This window comes from Salminus brasiliensis, chromosome 12, assembly GCF_030463535.1.
Source record: "Salminus brasiliensis chromosome 12, fSalBra1.hap2, whole genome shotgun sequence".
NCBI classification, from domain to species: domain Eukaryota; kingdom Metazoa; phylum Chordata; class Actinopteri; order Characiformes; family Bryconidae; genus Salminus; species Salminus brasiliensis.
Window position 1 is genome coordinate 1,896,019 of NC_132889.1, and position 14,673 is coordinate 1,910,691.

The 14,673-nt window shown below is 44.6% G+C and overlaps 1 protein-coding gene across 3 annotated transcripts in view; it reads right to left on the reverse strand.

Annotated features, from left to right (window-relative positions):
* LOC140573616 (transcription factor COE1-like) overlaps positions 1-14,254 on the reverse strand; it is a 123,293-nt gene extending 109,039 nt beyond the window's left edge. For 2 of the 3 annotated variants that reach the window (XM_072693058.1, XM_072693057.1), the window contains exons 1-4: positions 14,102-14,254; positions 11,633-11,696; positions 9,933-9,988; positions 5,506-5,579 (exon numbers count right to left, since the gene is read on the reverse strand). In XM_072693058.1, coding sequence (XP_072549159.1) covers positions 5,506-5,579; positions 9,933-9,944 — 86 coding nt within the window. In that variant the 5' untranslated portion in view covers positions 9,945-9,988; positions 11,633-11,696; positions 14,102-14,254. Of the gene's footprint in view, positions 1-5,505; positions 5,580-9,932; positions 9,989-11,632; positions 11,697-14,101 lie in introns of those variants that run through there. The other variant, XM_072693056.1, reaches the window with a different exon arrangement.
* Between the last annotated feature and the right edge of the window lie 419 nt (positions 14,255-14,673).

Genomic DNA, 14,673 nt, shown 5'->3' on the forward strand with positions numbered 1-14,673 from the left:
TCTTCTTGTGTGTGTGACTGTTGCCATAGAGCACTGCCACCATAATTTATTCCCCCAGCTACGTGGACCCATTAGCAAAGTTCCAGGAGACCAATTAGCATCGGCGGCCCAATGGTGCGGCTGTGGTGACAACCTCCTCAAACTGAGAAAGAAGTGTTATAAACAAACTGGACCCCAAGAGCACCAGCCGGCTCCTCGGGGAACCCCTGGCCCCTCACACACCAAAACAAACCTTGGCAGAGCGTCCGTAATGCCGCCTTAATGGCGATCCCCCCGGGGGCTGTCCACACAGGCTAACGCTGGCCTGGCTAATGACGGCCACCCGACGCCCACAAAACAAGCCTCGAGCCCAGGCAATTCAACCCCGAACGCACATCACCATGTTGTTGTCCGGGAGGGGAACCAAACCCAGCTTTTCCAGCATCTCCACCCATTCGCTCTGTGCCGTCCAACAGCAGACTCACTACAGAAAAAGGTGGATTTATGGCGCAAGGCTGCAATATCACATCAGAGATCCAGAGAAACACGTGTCAATACTGCTTAGTTAGGAGTGGCTAAAATGTGCCGTATGCTAACATGTCAATACTTAGATGCTAATTAGTCAGTCAGAACAACAACTGTAGAAATCATGGACGCTGTGGTTCCATTCCCTTTCTGTTCTACTATAGAAATAAAGCCAGAACTGTCCACCATGTTGCCAAATTTGCAACCAAAGTCTGCACAGTAGAGACCAGAGGAGGAGCCAGACTCATCACCTGCTCATTTGGTAGACCTGCCCCCTTCTCCCAGACTGGGCCAGCCTCAGTGTCTCAGACCGTCTTCACTGAGCTTCCAGTGCAGAAGCAGAGCAGATTTCCCCCTGGATTCCCAGATTGTCCGGTAGTGTACGCTCCAACAAAGTGGACACTACCACACTACAGGACACTACAGTGGTCTCTTTCAGCCAAGGCTGGCTGTCAATCACTTAATTCCTAAGTGTAGCCCCGCCTTCTTACAGAGAACAGCACAGTGCACAGTAAGGGTTAAAAACTGATTTCTGGGAGGAGGGATGGGTTGGCCAGTATTAGCAGATGGAAAAATGTGTTGGACTGTTGGAACGACAGTTTAGAGGAGAAAAATGAGATGGGCGGGGCTACACATAATACCGCAAGCAGCCAGCAGAGACGCTAGACCTGTGGCTGCTTCACTGCATTGGGTGCACTCCATTTGCATACTAATTAGTAGCACTAACAGGTTTTGAGTATGTAATATACTCACAAATACTGGGAGGAGCCGGTGGGTTTAGAGTGTGGTTTCAATGGACACTATTATCCCACGGTGCAGTGTGACGCAGAAAGGGAGGAGCTACTCATGTCTGGAAAAATTCTTTTTTTAAAAAGGTGGATAACACCGTGCAGTCGGGACGCAGCCCCAACTTTATTACAATCGATGCACTGGAATCACGGCCGTCGCATCAGTGCATCACAATCCATCGATTCATTTCCACACCTCAGTTGGAAACAGAGGCAGAAAGCGAGGGAGAGAGAATGTCAATGGAGGGCTTGTTTTCAAAGGGCAAGCGCTGTAATTATCCAGACGGGCGGGTGGCGACTGTAGCCAGGGCTGGTGATTGGAAGCAGTGCTGTTTGGCTGAGGGACCCGCACCGCCTGGCAGTCTGCGGCCCATCCTGGCGTCGGAGCAGGCGGTCAGAGCCTGTAACCCCCCCTCTGTGCCCCCGCCCCCCTCCCATGCCCACGCGCCAGGCTCTCAGCACCACTCCTTGCCAGCTAGCCTCTGCCATGCCTCATTTGGCGATTTTGGGATGCCAGCTTCAAGCGGCGCGAATAGCTGGTGAGAGGACCTTGGACATCCACGGCCAACAGAAGCCTCGTCCCATGACAAATCACTTCCTGCCTTTTCAAAACAGGCTGTAACAGTTGTCTCATTAAAAATGACTGTGTCTCGTAGCTCACATTCGTGGCTAGCTGTGTTAGCGGATCGTCGCTAATGCTGAGACATTAATTGACCGGTCAAATCTATTCACTTAGCTTAATGTTTATAGTGCGTGCTGACTAACTAACAAAATATATATACTATATCATTCATATATATATATATATATATATATATATATATATATATATATATACAGTATATCGTGGCTAATCTGCGTTAGTGGATACACTGATACACTAACCAGTCAAACCCATTAGCAACTCTTCTCTTAATACCCACATACTACTGACTTTAAACAATAATATCACTCATTTATAACATATACATTGTAAACAAAGAATGTCTACTGACTCCAACCTATAAAAATATTCTTAAATATTCATTAATAATTCATTTTAGCCACTATGCTCCAAAATTTCTGATTCTTTTTAAGAGAAGCTCAAAACATTGAAATATTTAAGTGCAAACTATAAACCTATTTATTGAGTCTGGCTTTTATGTAAACTTTCTTTAAATACATAAGTCTTAATATTCATATTTATATACAGTTTTTATCTGCAATATTTTATTTTGTTGTATTTCGTCTACTGTTTTATTTGATTATGTATTGATTTTGTTTTGTTATTTAACTTTTATCATATTAATTATTTACCTTTTATTTGTATATTAAATATGTAATGGTATTATTATTATTATTATTATTATTATTATTATTAGTCTTTCTCTTAATATAATTATTGATTTAACTTTCATCATCTTAATTAATTGCTTTTTATTTTTATATTAAATATTTCATTTTCTTTGTTTTTATTCTTTATCATATACTTTTTTCATCACTTGTGAAGTACCTTGAATTTCAATTTTATTTGTCTGAAAGGTGCTATATAAATAAAGTTTGATCGACTGATTGATTGGTTGATTGATTGTCTTGTAATTCAGTCTCTGGTTTGTAGCTCTAGTTGAAGCAAAGGTCTTAATTAATCAGTCAAAACTGATTTCGCAGCTTATTTGGCTGCAGTGCTGCCAGGCTTTCCATTCATAAACATCCCGGTCTTGTAGTTTCCAGTCTGTCTAAACTTCTGTAACACTGAGATGTGAATTACTCCGTCAAAACGAATGTGTTAGCTTATTATGTGCTTGCGTACTGGCTTTTAACAGCACCTTTAGACCTAACTGTAATAAATACACGGTATTTCTGAAGCTAGACGTGTTAGACTAGACTAGTCTGCAGCGCTGAGACGCTGATTAGTCAGTCAGGACTCACGCCCCCTGGCTTCAGCCAGCAATACTTTTCTTTTGTCCTGGAAAAAAAGACGAGAGGAAATGTGTTTTTCTACAAAACAAACTAGGCTATAAATATGACCTGTGTTCATTATGATCTGTGTGTGTGTGTGTGTGTGTGTAAGCTATGGGTGAAACAGGCTTCGCCAGGGACCTGATAAAGAGTGCTATCACCTGGGAGAAGAAGAGTGAGAGAGAGAGAGAGAGAGAGAGAGAGAGAGGCAGGGGAAGCGTGTCTCATCTCTCTCTCATTAGCGAATGGAAACACACCATTCATCAGGGGACGGCTGCTAATAATCACACTCAATCACGTAATGACCGCCTCAAAGTGAGCCGTCATTATGGAAATGGATCCTGTATCAAAATCATCTTGGAGGAGAGGGAGGCAGGTACCGTCAGGAGGGGCTGGGGGGGGTGGTGGGAGGGATGGGGGCGCCGGGAATTCAGCGGCTGGCGCTTTGAGGTTCGTAATAGAAGGTTATTTTGGCTGCTAAGTGGAGAAATCCATTTTAAAGGGGGAGACAGTGGTGAGATTTATGCTTAGCAATTTAGGGAGGCAGGAGGACTCTCACTCCAGCCCTGGACGAGATTAGCGACGTCCACCTCCAGCATTCAGAACGTGCTAAAATTCCAGTTACGGATATAACAACTCCGCCGACGACACTGCCGTGGTGTTTAATTCTGAGGGAAAAGTTTGTGGAAAAGTTTGTGGACACCCCTTCTGGTGAATGCATTTAGCATGTAGCTATTATGTAGTTGCTCCCATTGCTCACAACACGAGACACAAATACATACAGCTTGTCTAGTCCCTGTAGAGAAGAAGTACTGCCAATAGAATAGGACTCTCTCTGGAGCAGATCTACATCTTGAACCTATTGGCACCATGCTGCCGAATAATGCCAAGCGTGGGATAGTAGAGGGGTATAAAAAGCCCCCCAGCATTGAGGAGCTGTGGAGTGGGGGAAGAACTGTGAACTGTGTTCTTTTGGAATGATGGATGGTGGAGCTCCATCCAATACTTTTGAGAGGAGTTGGGGATGAGTTGGAGGTGAGGTGAGGTGTCTTGTCGCTGAATGCAATCAAATCCTCACAGCAATGCTCTGCTCCAAAATCTAGTAGAAAGTCTTCTTCTCTGGACAGTAGAAACAGTTACTCCAACAAAAGCAGGATCAGCTCTTTTAATAGCCTTGATTTCAGAAGAGACAATGAATGAGCAGGTGTCCCAATACTTTTGTCCATACAGTGTAGCTACTATTAATGGTTGTGTGACTGTATTTGAGGGGTCATTTAACTTCAAACTGTGGAGGAACCTCTTAATGTCCATCAAAAACCAACGCTAAGTTGAGAGGAAGCTCCAACATTAGACAGACGTTAGACGTTGATTACATATCAACTTCCAACAATGGTCAAATTTCACGTTGTTTGGACGTTAGCATAATGAAGTTTAGCAGACCTCACAGCTAAATGTTGGACTTTAGCATTGGACGTTTGGACCCACCGGCCTTTGTGTAGTAATCACTAGCCCAGTAGTGCTTGGGCCCCTATCATTGCTGCTATTCCATTATTAACAGAGCCCTTGTGCTTCAACCCCAGGTCACTACCCAGCCGGGTTCCAAGCATCTCAACCTCCAACGTCCAGATCCCGCACACCAGCCGAGTTTACCCACAGATACATCCCCCTGACCCCCACCGGGCATTCTGCATGAACAAGCCCCCACTGACCGGGCCTCCAGCCGACAGACCCACCGTCAGTCCATAATTACACAGCAGTGAAGTCCATGGGCGCTCTGTAATGAGGGGAAGCCCTGCAGGACCACAATATGGGAGGAGGGCACCGCAATCGCATTGGTCCACATACTGAACCCTGTGGAACACCAATGCTAAAGCTGCATGCTAAAACCTGGCATACCTGGTGTAATGTTAGGCTTTTAAACAGCCAGATTATATAGATAGATATATACACATCTAGATAGATATGATAGATATGTACATTATGTGGACAAAAGTATTGGGACACCTGCCAAGGAGTTAATCCTGCTTTGGTCTCTACTACTATCCAGGGAAGGCTTTCGACTACAAATCAGCATTCAGAGATTAGGACTGGATGACCATGACCCCACCTCACCCCCAACTCTCCAACACATCTGGGGTGCTTTATACCCTCATGGTGCCCACAGAAGGGGTGTCCACAAACATTTGGACATATTGTGTACGTCTTAGATTGTTCCTATTGTTGAGACGCTGCATTCGGGTCAGGAAAGGTTTGAGGTTTAAAATGAAAGGCTGACCTGCACATGATCTCGTGGGTAAGGAGGACACGGCACATCTCGGGGTTCTTGTCCTGTCCCTCGTAAATGATTGGCTGTAAAACAAAAAAATAAATAAATAAACAAGAGACATTCCTTCTCATTGGACTCAACAGACTTTTGACATAGTAAAGTGTTTAGTGTGGTGTTGATTGTACACTGTTAAAAAAGGAACCTTCTGAGGTTCTTTCAAACTTCAAATTTCAAACTGTGGAGGAACCTCTTAGGGTGCTTCGAGGAACCTTCTTGAGGATACCAGGCTTTGCAAACAGCTAGACTTCGTTTTAGCGGGATAAATGTAATAGACTCCTCATGGTTGGATATCAAAATATAGCAGCCTAAGTAGACCCTAAACCAGATGGGTTCTTTAAGGAACCAGATTCCATGCTGAAGAATTCAGCAAATGTTCAAACAGGCCCCTCTGCACTGTTAAAAAGGACCTTATATCCTTGGGGAACTTTGGAAACTGTGGAGGAACCTCTTAAGCTGCCTTAAGGAACCTTTAAGGAAAGGTTCTATGAGGAACCCATTCTTAAGGATTCCAGACTTTCCTAATTCTGAGGAATCCCAGGTATCTTTACACTGTAAACAATTTTAGTTCCTAGAAGAATCTCTAGATTACTCCAAGAAGCTCCTCTTAGATCTCAGACGTTCCTCAATCTCAACTTTTGGGATTCCTCCTTCTAAAATCTAGATCCTTAAAGAATCCATTTTAATCATGGTTCCTAAAGAGTTGTTAGGCTACAATATTTGGATCCAACTACGAGGAACTTCTTAAATTTGTCCGACCGAAGTAACCTTGAGAACTTCGCAAATCTTTCGTCCTCAAGAATGCATCCTTCTAAGAACCATTTCCTAAAGGTTCCTCAAGGTTCTTGTGCTTTCAACAGTCTTACGTTAACAATGCTAATAATGCTACGTGAAACGCTGATCTTTATCTCAAACCAAACCATCCGCTCAGCTGATAAGTTCATATGACTGTGACGCCACTGACAATCGGTCATTAGTCATGTTTTCGTGAGTCGAGCGTGCCGGCAGGTTTAACATATGCTAACAGCTAAATCTGGTCATTAGCGTGGCGGATGTATGGGGAGATCCAGGAGGGATCCCAGCCTTGTGCGGTGACAAAACACCCTCGGCCCTCGAGCTGCCAGATGGTCAGGCGGGCCCCTGAAACGGAGGCTTGGTCCCTGGCATCCGTCACAGAGCTGACATAGCTGGCATGTATGACAGATGATCAGTGCATAGCATAGCGGGCAAGTAAACCCTAGTCAGATCCCTGTAGACCAAATCCCCGTCGGACCGGCTCCGACCTAAAGTTACGCAGATTTTAGGAGAAATTGATGCAATTGAAGGTTTTGCGTCACAGATTTCCTGCAAGCATAAGAATCTGAGACATGTTGACAAGAACCATGAGAACTGTGAGAGTGAGAGGACTCTCCAGAACATCTCCAGAACATCAGGCAGGTCTTGTGTGGAGTTCCTGGTAAGCAGTGGTCAGTACCTACTACCGAAAGTCCAGGGAAATTCAAGGTAGGAAAACCGGCCACAGGGCTCACTGATGCTCATGGAGGCCCCACCTCACAACTTCCATGATCTGCCAGATACTACAAGACACCTTCAGAGGTCTTGTGGAGCTCATGCCTCGAATGCTCTGCTCAGACAGCAGGATAAATGGACAAGCGTTAGAATCTGAGACCGATCCAAGAACCGAACTGTGATGTTCTAGACGTCTGGAGGGTCAGAACATCTCCAAAACATTACAACATACGCACAATTGCATAGGTCCAGGTATGGAACCCTGTGGCACACCTATAATTTACATGCTAAAACCCAGCATACCTGGTGTAATGTTGAACTTATAATGCTCTAAGCCCTGGAAGACAAGGTCATTAGGTTAACAGGTGGTTTTAATGTTATGGCTGATTCAGTGTTCTTTGTTGCCTTCAATCAGTCCTCCATCAAACCTAAGTATGGAGTACAGTTCGGCCAGTGGAACACACCCCACCAACATCACCCCCAATATCCTTCTCCTTCAGTCACTTGGTCAGACAGAGTCGACCCAACGCCCTGGGGGCCGATACTTTTAGGATAACGACCACTTTTACATTATTGATCCCCTCTCTCTCTCTCTCTCTCTCTCAGTCTCTGCCTATATAGCTCTCTGCCTCTTTATTAACATCCACCTCGTTTAAGAGGGGGAGGGGGTTTAGGCAGGGAGGGGAAGGGGTCGATATTTATATATGATCAGTGTTGATTCACGCTGCCACTGCTGAAATAGTCCAACCAACCGTACATCCTCCTCACACACTCCTGACATCAGAGAGAGGGCAGGTCTGCGAGTGTGTGCAGGCGGTACTGTCACGGTGGCCTGGGAGGAACATGTAGAGTGAAGAGCTCCAGTAGAAACACCCCACTGTGGTTTCATGACTTAAAAAGGTTCAAATACAGAAAAGCTACATTTTCTATATTATGTCTTAAAAATGGCAAAATAAATACAATTACTTCTTGAAATAAGCCAATTGAAATGGAATAAACAATATTTTGTGCATAATTCTAAATAATAAGATCAATTATCCACATTTCCGAGTGTTTCCTGAGAGATTTAATAAAATAAAATGCTGAATTATCTAAAATATGATTAATAGATTAATTATACCTGGACAAATATTTTGTAAATAACTTTTATTTTATAAATAAGCAAACTTCTGCATTTTTTTCTGAAATAACAGTTACATCTTGAAAAAAATTATTTTCTAAATAAGCAAAAATATTTAAATTATTATTGAAATACAAGTTATTCCTTGAAATATATTTCCCTTTTATGTTGTTTTAAATTTGTAAAATTGTCTGAATTATTTTTTAGAATAAACAACTTTGGACTTGCATTATTATACATTCAATTATACTTCTAGAAATAAATTTGCTTTCTAAATTTCTTTTTACAAAAACCTAATATGTCTGCATTATTTCATTAAAAATTGCAAAATGATTATATTATCTGTAATATTATTTAATGAGCAAATTTCTTATTTCTTGGAAAGGCTAAATAATCAAATAAGCAAAAATGATCCAAGTTAGCAATTTTTGGAAAATTATATAATTCTACAACAATTATTACTGACTAGATTTCACTTGCCCAGATATCATTTTTGCAGTGTGTGTGAGTGTGTGTGTGTGTGTGTGTGTGTGTGTGTGTGTGTGTGTGGGAGCAGTAGGGGCTTTTACGGGCCTGCATGGCACTCTTTTGTTGTGTTGCAGATTACAGTCTCCAGTGTGCCGCCTCTGCAGATACATTAAGGCCTATTGATTGGTCTCCGAGGCTGATGCTTTGTCGAGGACCTGCTTGCCATATCGATCGGAGGCAGCCTGACACACCATGACAACGGGCCCCGCTGAGCCAATAGCAGGGATGGGCCAGGAGGGGGCGGGGCGGGGCGGGACAGGGGTGCGGAGGCAATTAGGGTCCATTTCACTAAGGGATGAGGCTGAGTCGCAGTGACGAGTGACTTTGTTTTGGAGAGTGTTCTCCAGCCCGGTCCATCATGTTGGACTTCCCAGGCAGCCTACATCCGTGCCCGCTCAGGGGAGTGCGGGTCGGGTGGATGATCAAGGGCTGGAGATGTAGGAACAGAACGCTATGCTGCTGCCTGGAGATCAAGAGAGCGGGGTGAAACTTCTTAAAGTGGAATAAACACAAGGTGTCCTTCGCTTCACCTACGCCCCCTGGTGGTGCTGACGCTGGCATCTGTTTGGGTTCATTTGGGTTTTTTTATTACAGAGTGTACCCATCCACAATATGAGCAGCAGGCCTTAGCACAGTCGGGAAATGCATGTTACAGGGTTGATACTGTAAAAAGTGTCCGGGGGCGGGGCTTAGTTAGGAATGGGCGGGTTAAAATGAAGCCAGTCACCACGGCGACCACTGGGAGAATCAACATATAGAAGGTCGCCACCCACCGCTAGGTAATAGAGGAGAAAATTCTCTCTATTAAATCATCGATTGAGAGAGAGAAGTCATTTTCAACCTCTAGGGGGCGCACTGGCCCGGATTAAAAACTACAAAAGCACAACTTATCAACATGAACTGACTTTTGGTGTGTTTGTTTTAACAAAATGAAACAAGGCTTTCCCAGGACACCCTTCCTTGTCCAACAGTGGAATTGAACCCTAGCCCACTGAAGGGGGAAGTGTTGTTACCCACTATGCTTCGACAGCCACACTAAGGAAGAAGAGTAAATCAGGCATCTGCATGACAGGGCTTAACTAGCCTAGCTCTACTTGCAGTGCGTTTTCTTAGTTACGGCCAGAGCTGAATGTTCTCGGCCTTCCTCATGACCCCGTTCACGACCCCTCGGTGCCCTACCTATACAGTCCCTAGGCAGTTCAATGAGGACAGTGAAACTCACCTGTTTGGTCATGGAGTCTATCAACCGTACGTACAGGTCCTGCTCTGTCCTGATGCCTGAAAAATACAGCGAGATGACGATTAATACACGCAAGTACAGTCAAGCCAGTCAAATGTTTGGACACCCCGAGTCGAATGTGTGCTGATCATCATCTGAAAAACATCGGATCCAAATGCAGGAGTGACCATATATTGGTTTTCATCGTAGTCGGGATGTCGTGGCTGGGGAGGGGGGTTTCAAGCAGGCCTGTAAGTTGTAGGACCATGGCAGTGTGTGTGAGAGAGTGAGAATACCTCTTAATAAATAACTCTTATTAGTCTATATGACCCAATTAGCTCAACCTACCTAATTAACTTAGGCCTACTTGACCAGCCACGACATCCACCATAGTCATGCAAAATATGGTCACCCTTGCATTTGGATCAGATGTTTTCGTAAGATGATGACCAGCACTCCTTCAACCTGGGGCGTCCAAACTTTTGACTGCTTGAAGTAAAAATGCACAAATTGGAAGTGAACATTTTCCAGATCCCATCATAGTTTTCCTAATGAAATGATACTAGCTTCTAATGGAGCGTTTCGGGACACAAATCTGCTATATTATCCCATGCAGAGAGTGTGTGTGTGTGTGTGAGTGTATGTGTGAGTGTATGTGTGTGTATAACACTTGCAAGGTTTTGCTTGTCACGCTGCAAGAGCTGCTCGCCAATTCCCCTCCTTTTAGCGAAAACAAACAAGGCCCAGCGCTGCGGTTGCTAAAATAATAAATGTATTATTTATGGAATTCCCGCCTCAAACCTGCGAGAGATGGAGCTCTTCCCCACCCCTCGCTGTCTCTGCACCTCCACACACCAACCCCGTATCCATCTTTCCTCTCGATTAGCATCGCCCCGCGGAGGAAGTCCCCGCAGGAAAGCCGGGGAATGGGGCAGAGGGGCCTGCTGGGGAGGCTACCCACATGCTAATCTCTCAGCAGGACGGTGCAAGTGACATTCACACCGGCTCTGTTCTTACAGCAAGGTTGGCCACACTTCGCACGGGTGCAGATGTAGTGTACGTTGCTCTGGTTCACAACTGAATGAAGTTTGGCCCAAATTATCGCCTTGTAAGGTGGTTGCCGTTAGCGAAATTGCTAATTTTGCTAATAGCACTGAGAACAACTAGGGGCAAGAGCACTTTGGGTAGTGTCCACAGCTGAGATGGAGATGAAGACTCCATGTGGGGTTATACCATGGGTTCCATGTAGGCCCCACATATGGATGCCCACCAGGGTCAAAAGTGGGCCCAGGAGGGCTTAAACATGGGCCCTATCTGGGTTGTAGGCCACATATGAGGCCTTTATCGTCCCATTAATGTGAAATAGCGACGCTAGCGACGTTAGCGAGATGTCCATTGGTGCCGTAAGCAGCGTCTGGAAGGAAGGGGAAGCCCGCTTGATATGGTCTGCAGGTCGTATTGAATGTCACTGAGAAGCTAAAAAGGCTCTGGGAAAGTTAGCGAAGGTGGGGTGGGGGGTGGGGGGGTGGGGGTCAGATGTGAATAAAATCATGAACCTCTCACAGCATAAACAGATGGAGTTCTCAAACGCTCCTCCAGATGTGCAGCAACGTATTACAGTGTGGAGGTCTGCGGGAACTGGCCCTGGTTAGGAACCAGGAGGACTCAGGGAGGACCGGAGGGGGTTGTAAGGAAAGGCTTACCGTTGCTGTAGAGGAGCTGTAACCTGTAGTGGATGCCGTTGTTGGTCTTCTCGCCATTATATTCCTGAAGAGAGAGAGAGAGAGAGAGAGAGAGAGAGAGAGAGAGGTGATGTCAGAAACAGGAAGATTTACATTGATGCTCATGAACAGAAGGAACATCTATTAAATGATTAATCCAGGTTCTTCCCACACTGGAAAACTGTACAACTTGGTGGCGGCAGCTTCAACAGACTGGACTTTAGTTCTCTCTCTCTCTCACTCTCTCTCTTTCTCTTTCTCTCTCACTCTCTCTCTCTCTCTCACTCTCTCTCTTTCTCTCTCTCTCTCACTCTCTCTCTCTCTCACTCTCTCTCTCTCTCTCTCTCTCTTTCTCACTCTTTCTCTCTCTCTTTCTCTCACTCTCTCACTCTCTCTCTTTCTTTCTCCCTCTCTCTCTCTTTCTCTCACTCTCTCTTTTCTTCTCTCCCTCTCTTTCCTTTTCGCTATGCTCTCTTTACCGCTTTCTCTCTCTCTTTCTTTTTTCTATAGTTCTCTATCAGTCTCTCTCTCTCTTTCTCTCTCTCTCTCTCTCTCTCTCTGCACATCTCGTTGTTGCCAAGATTGGTGATGATGTCTTGGCAGTGGACCAGAGTGAAGTTATCGTGTGTAAGAGTGAGTGAGTGTGTGTGTGTGTTGGTGACGGGGTACGGAGGGTGGTCTAGGGTCAAGGCGGAGGTGAACGGACAGCGAGGACGCAGGGGTGACCGTGCCAGCTGGACATCGGCCCGCCTGACTGAGGGCGGAGCTGTTCCCTGTAACCTTTTACTGAGAACAACCCCCAACACACACACACACACACACCCATACACACACACACTCAGATCCACACACACACACACACACAGCAGGCCTAGCAGGACTACCTCCGGACACAGGCGACACACACACTGTGTGTTTGGCAGGTAGAGTGTACGGGCACACGTGAGAGGGAGCAGGAGGTGCTGAGGGCGGCGGAGGCTGGACCGCACCGAACCACGCTCAGAACACAGTGAACGAGTGTGGACGAGCGAGGCTGACCAGTGCAGGCCCACTGATCGGACACCGTCATTACAGGGTGAGTTAAGCTGACTTATACTACGCTACATGTCCAAATGTTTGTGGACACCCCTTCTAATAAATACATTGCACCCATTGCTGACACAGATGTGCAAGTGCACACACACACAGAGCTTATCTAGTCCCTGTAGAGAAGAAGTACTGCCAATAGAATAGGACTAGAAGCATGACCCTATTGTCACCATGCTGCCTAATAAGGCCAGGCGTGGGCTAGTAGAGGGGTATAAAGCCCCCCAGCATTATGGAGCTGATGCCAGTGCTCCATCCGGTACTTATGGGATGAGTCTGGGAGTTGGGGATGATGAGGCCAGTCCTCCACATTCAGCTCCTGCTCCTGGGCTGAGTTTAGGCTTTCTGTATCACGCCCAAAAGCTCCTGGGTTGGTGCTGGATGGACTGTAGATGTTCTCAGAAGTTCCTCAGTGAAGGATCTGTGCTTATTTCTACACTTACTTCCATAGTTTGAAGCAGCTTCAATCCAAAATCTACTTTTAATGAAGTTATCATTTGATTATATGAACTGCACTTGTGTTGGAGTGTGAGTTTAGGTTGCTCTACACACCTCTGGCCTCTTTAGTGAAGTTCAGAAGCACCGTAAATAAATACATAGATAAATAAACATATAAATAAATGAATACAATAAATAAAAAACAAATAAATAAAAAGTAAAAACATATATCTATATTAAAGAATGACCATGTTGTGGTCAAATCAGTTTACTTCTCTTCAGATTTTCAGCTCGGCCTCTTTACTGCCCCCTACAGGCTGCTTTGGGAACATCTACTTTCACACATGCAGGGACCTGAAAATACTACTGTTGCAAAAAAGGCAACTGCAAGTCTGTTCAGTGACACAGCTCTGAGCAGGCCAAGAAAACCATTAAATAATGAAATTAAATAATTAAAACAATGATGTGCCTAAATAAAACATTATTGTATCAAATATTTATAAATAATGGCATTTATTTGCATATTAATTTGTGGGTTAAACACCTTCTAGACAATAAAACACAACCTGAGCTGTAAGCCCGGCTATGTCAGGTGTAATAACCCATTATTACTATGTAATATTCAGTGTATAACATAATAATAACACACTAATGCTCCATTCCAGTTCTCTAAGCATGTTTATTGCTATCGCATCGTCTGTTTCCACAGTGCTTAGCGTTTTGGAGAAGGAGATAACTCTACCCTCTCAGGGAGGCGAGCGTAACTTCCACCAGGGGGTCAGCGTGCTTTTTAATGAGGTCAGCTGCTTTGCTCTGCCGTCACTGTAGCTCTGTGACAGTAAGCCTTTGGGTGCGATACAGCCGGGGTCATAAGGGGTTAATGTAAAGGCAGCCGTGGTTTGGCTTTGTGCGTGTTTTGCTCCTCACCTTGTCCTTTTCCACAAAGTCCACGTAGGAGGTCCTCTCGATCTCCACAGGCTGACCCTGCCGGTCGTACAGGGCCAGCACGAAGTGGAAGAAGTTGGACTTGCGCAGGTTGGAGGGAGGCTGCTTCTCGTAATGAGCCCGAGCCAAACCCACCCCACTGTACAGAGAGAGAGAGAGAGAGAGAGAGAGAGAGAGACTTAGTTTAATGTGAAACACACCCAGATATTACTCTCTTATTAATATTTCAGTGTAATCGTGGGTCAGATCACATTTAATAGGAGCTTAAAGGGTTAAAAAATAAGGACTGGGTTTATTTAGATTTTACAAGAACTAGTAATAATAATAATAATAATAATAATATTGGTGGTCCTGATGATGCTGATGATGTTATGACTGTAATGATATAATTTTTTAAAAATGCAAATCCCAGTAATGGGGAAAAAATAATGATTAAAATAATAATAATAATACATACATACATACTTTATTTATGTATTTGTTTATTTATTTATTTATTTATTATGATGTTGGTGATGATGATGTTATGACATTATTGTTCTTCTTATTATTAT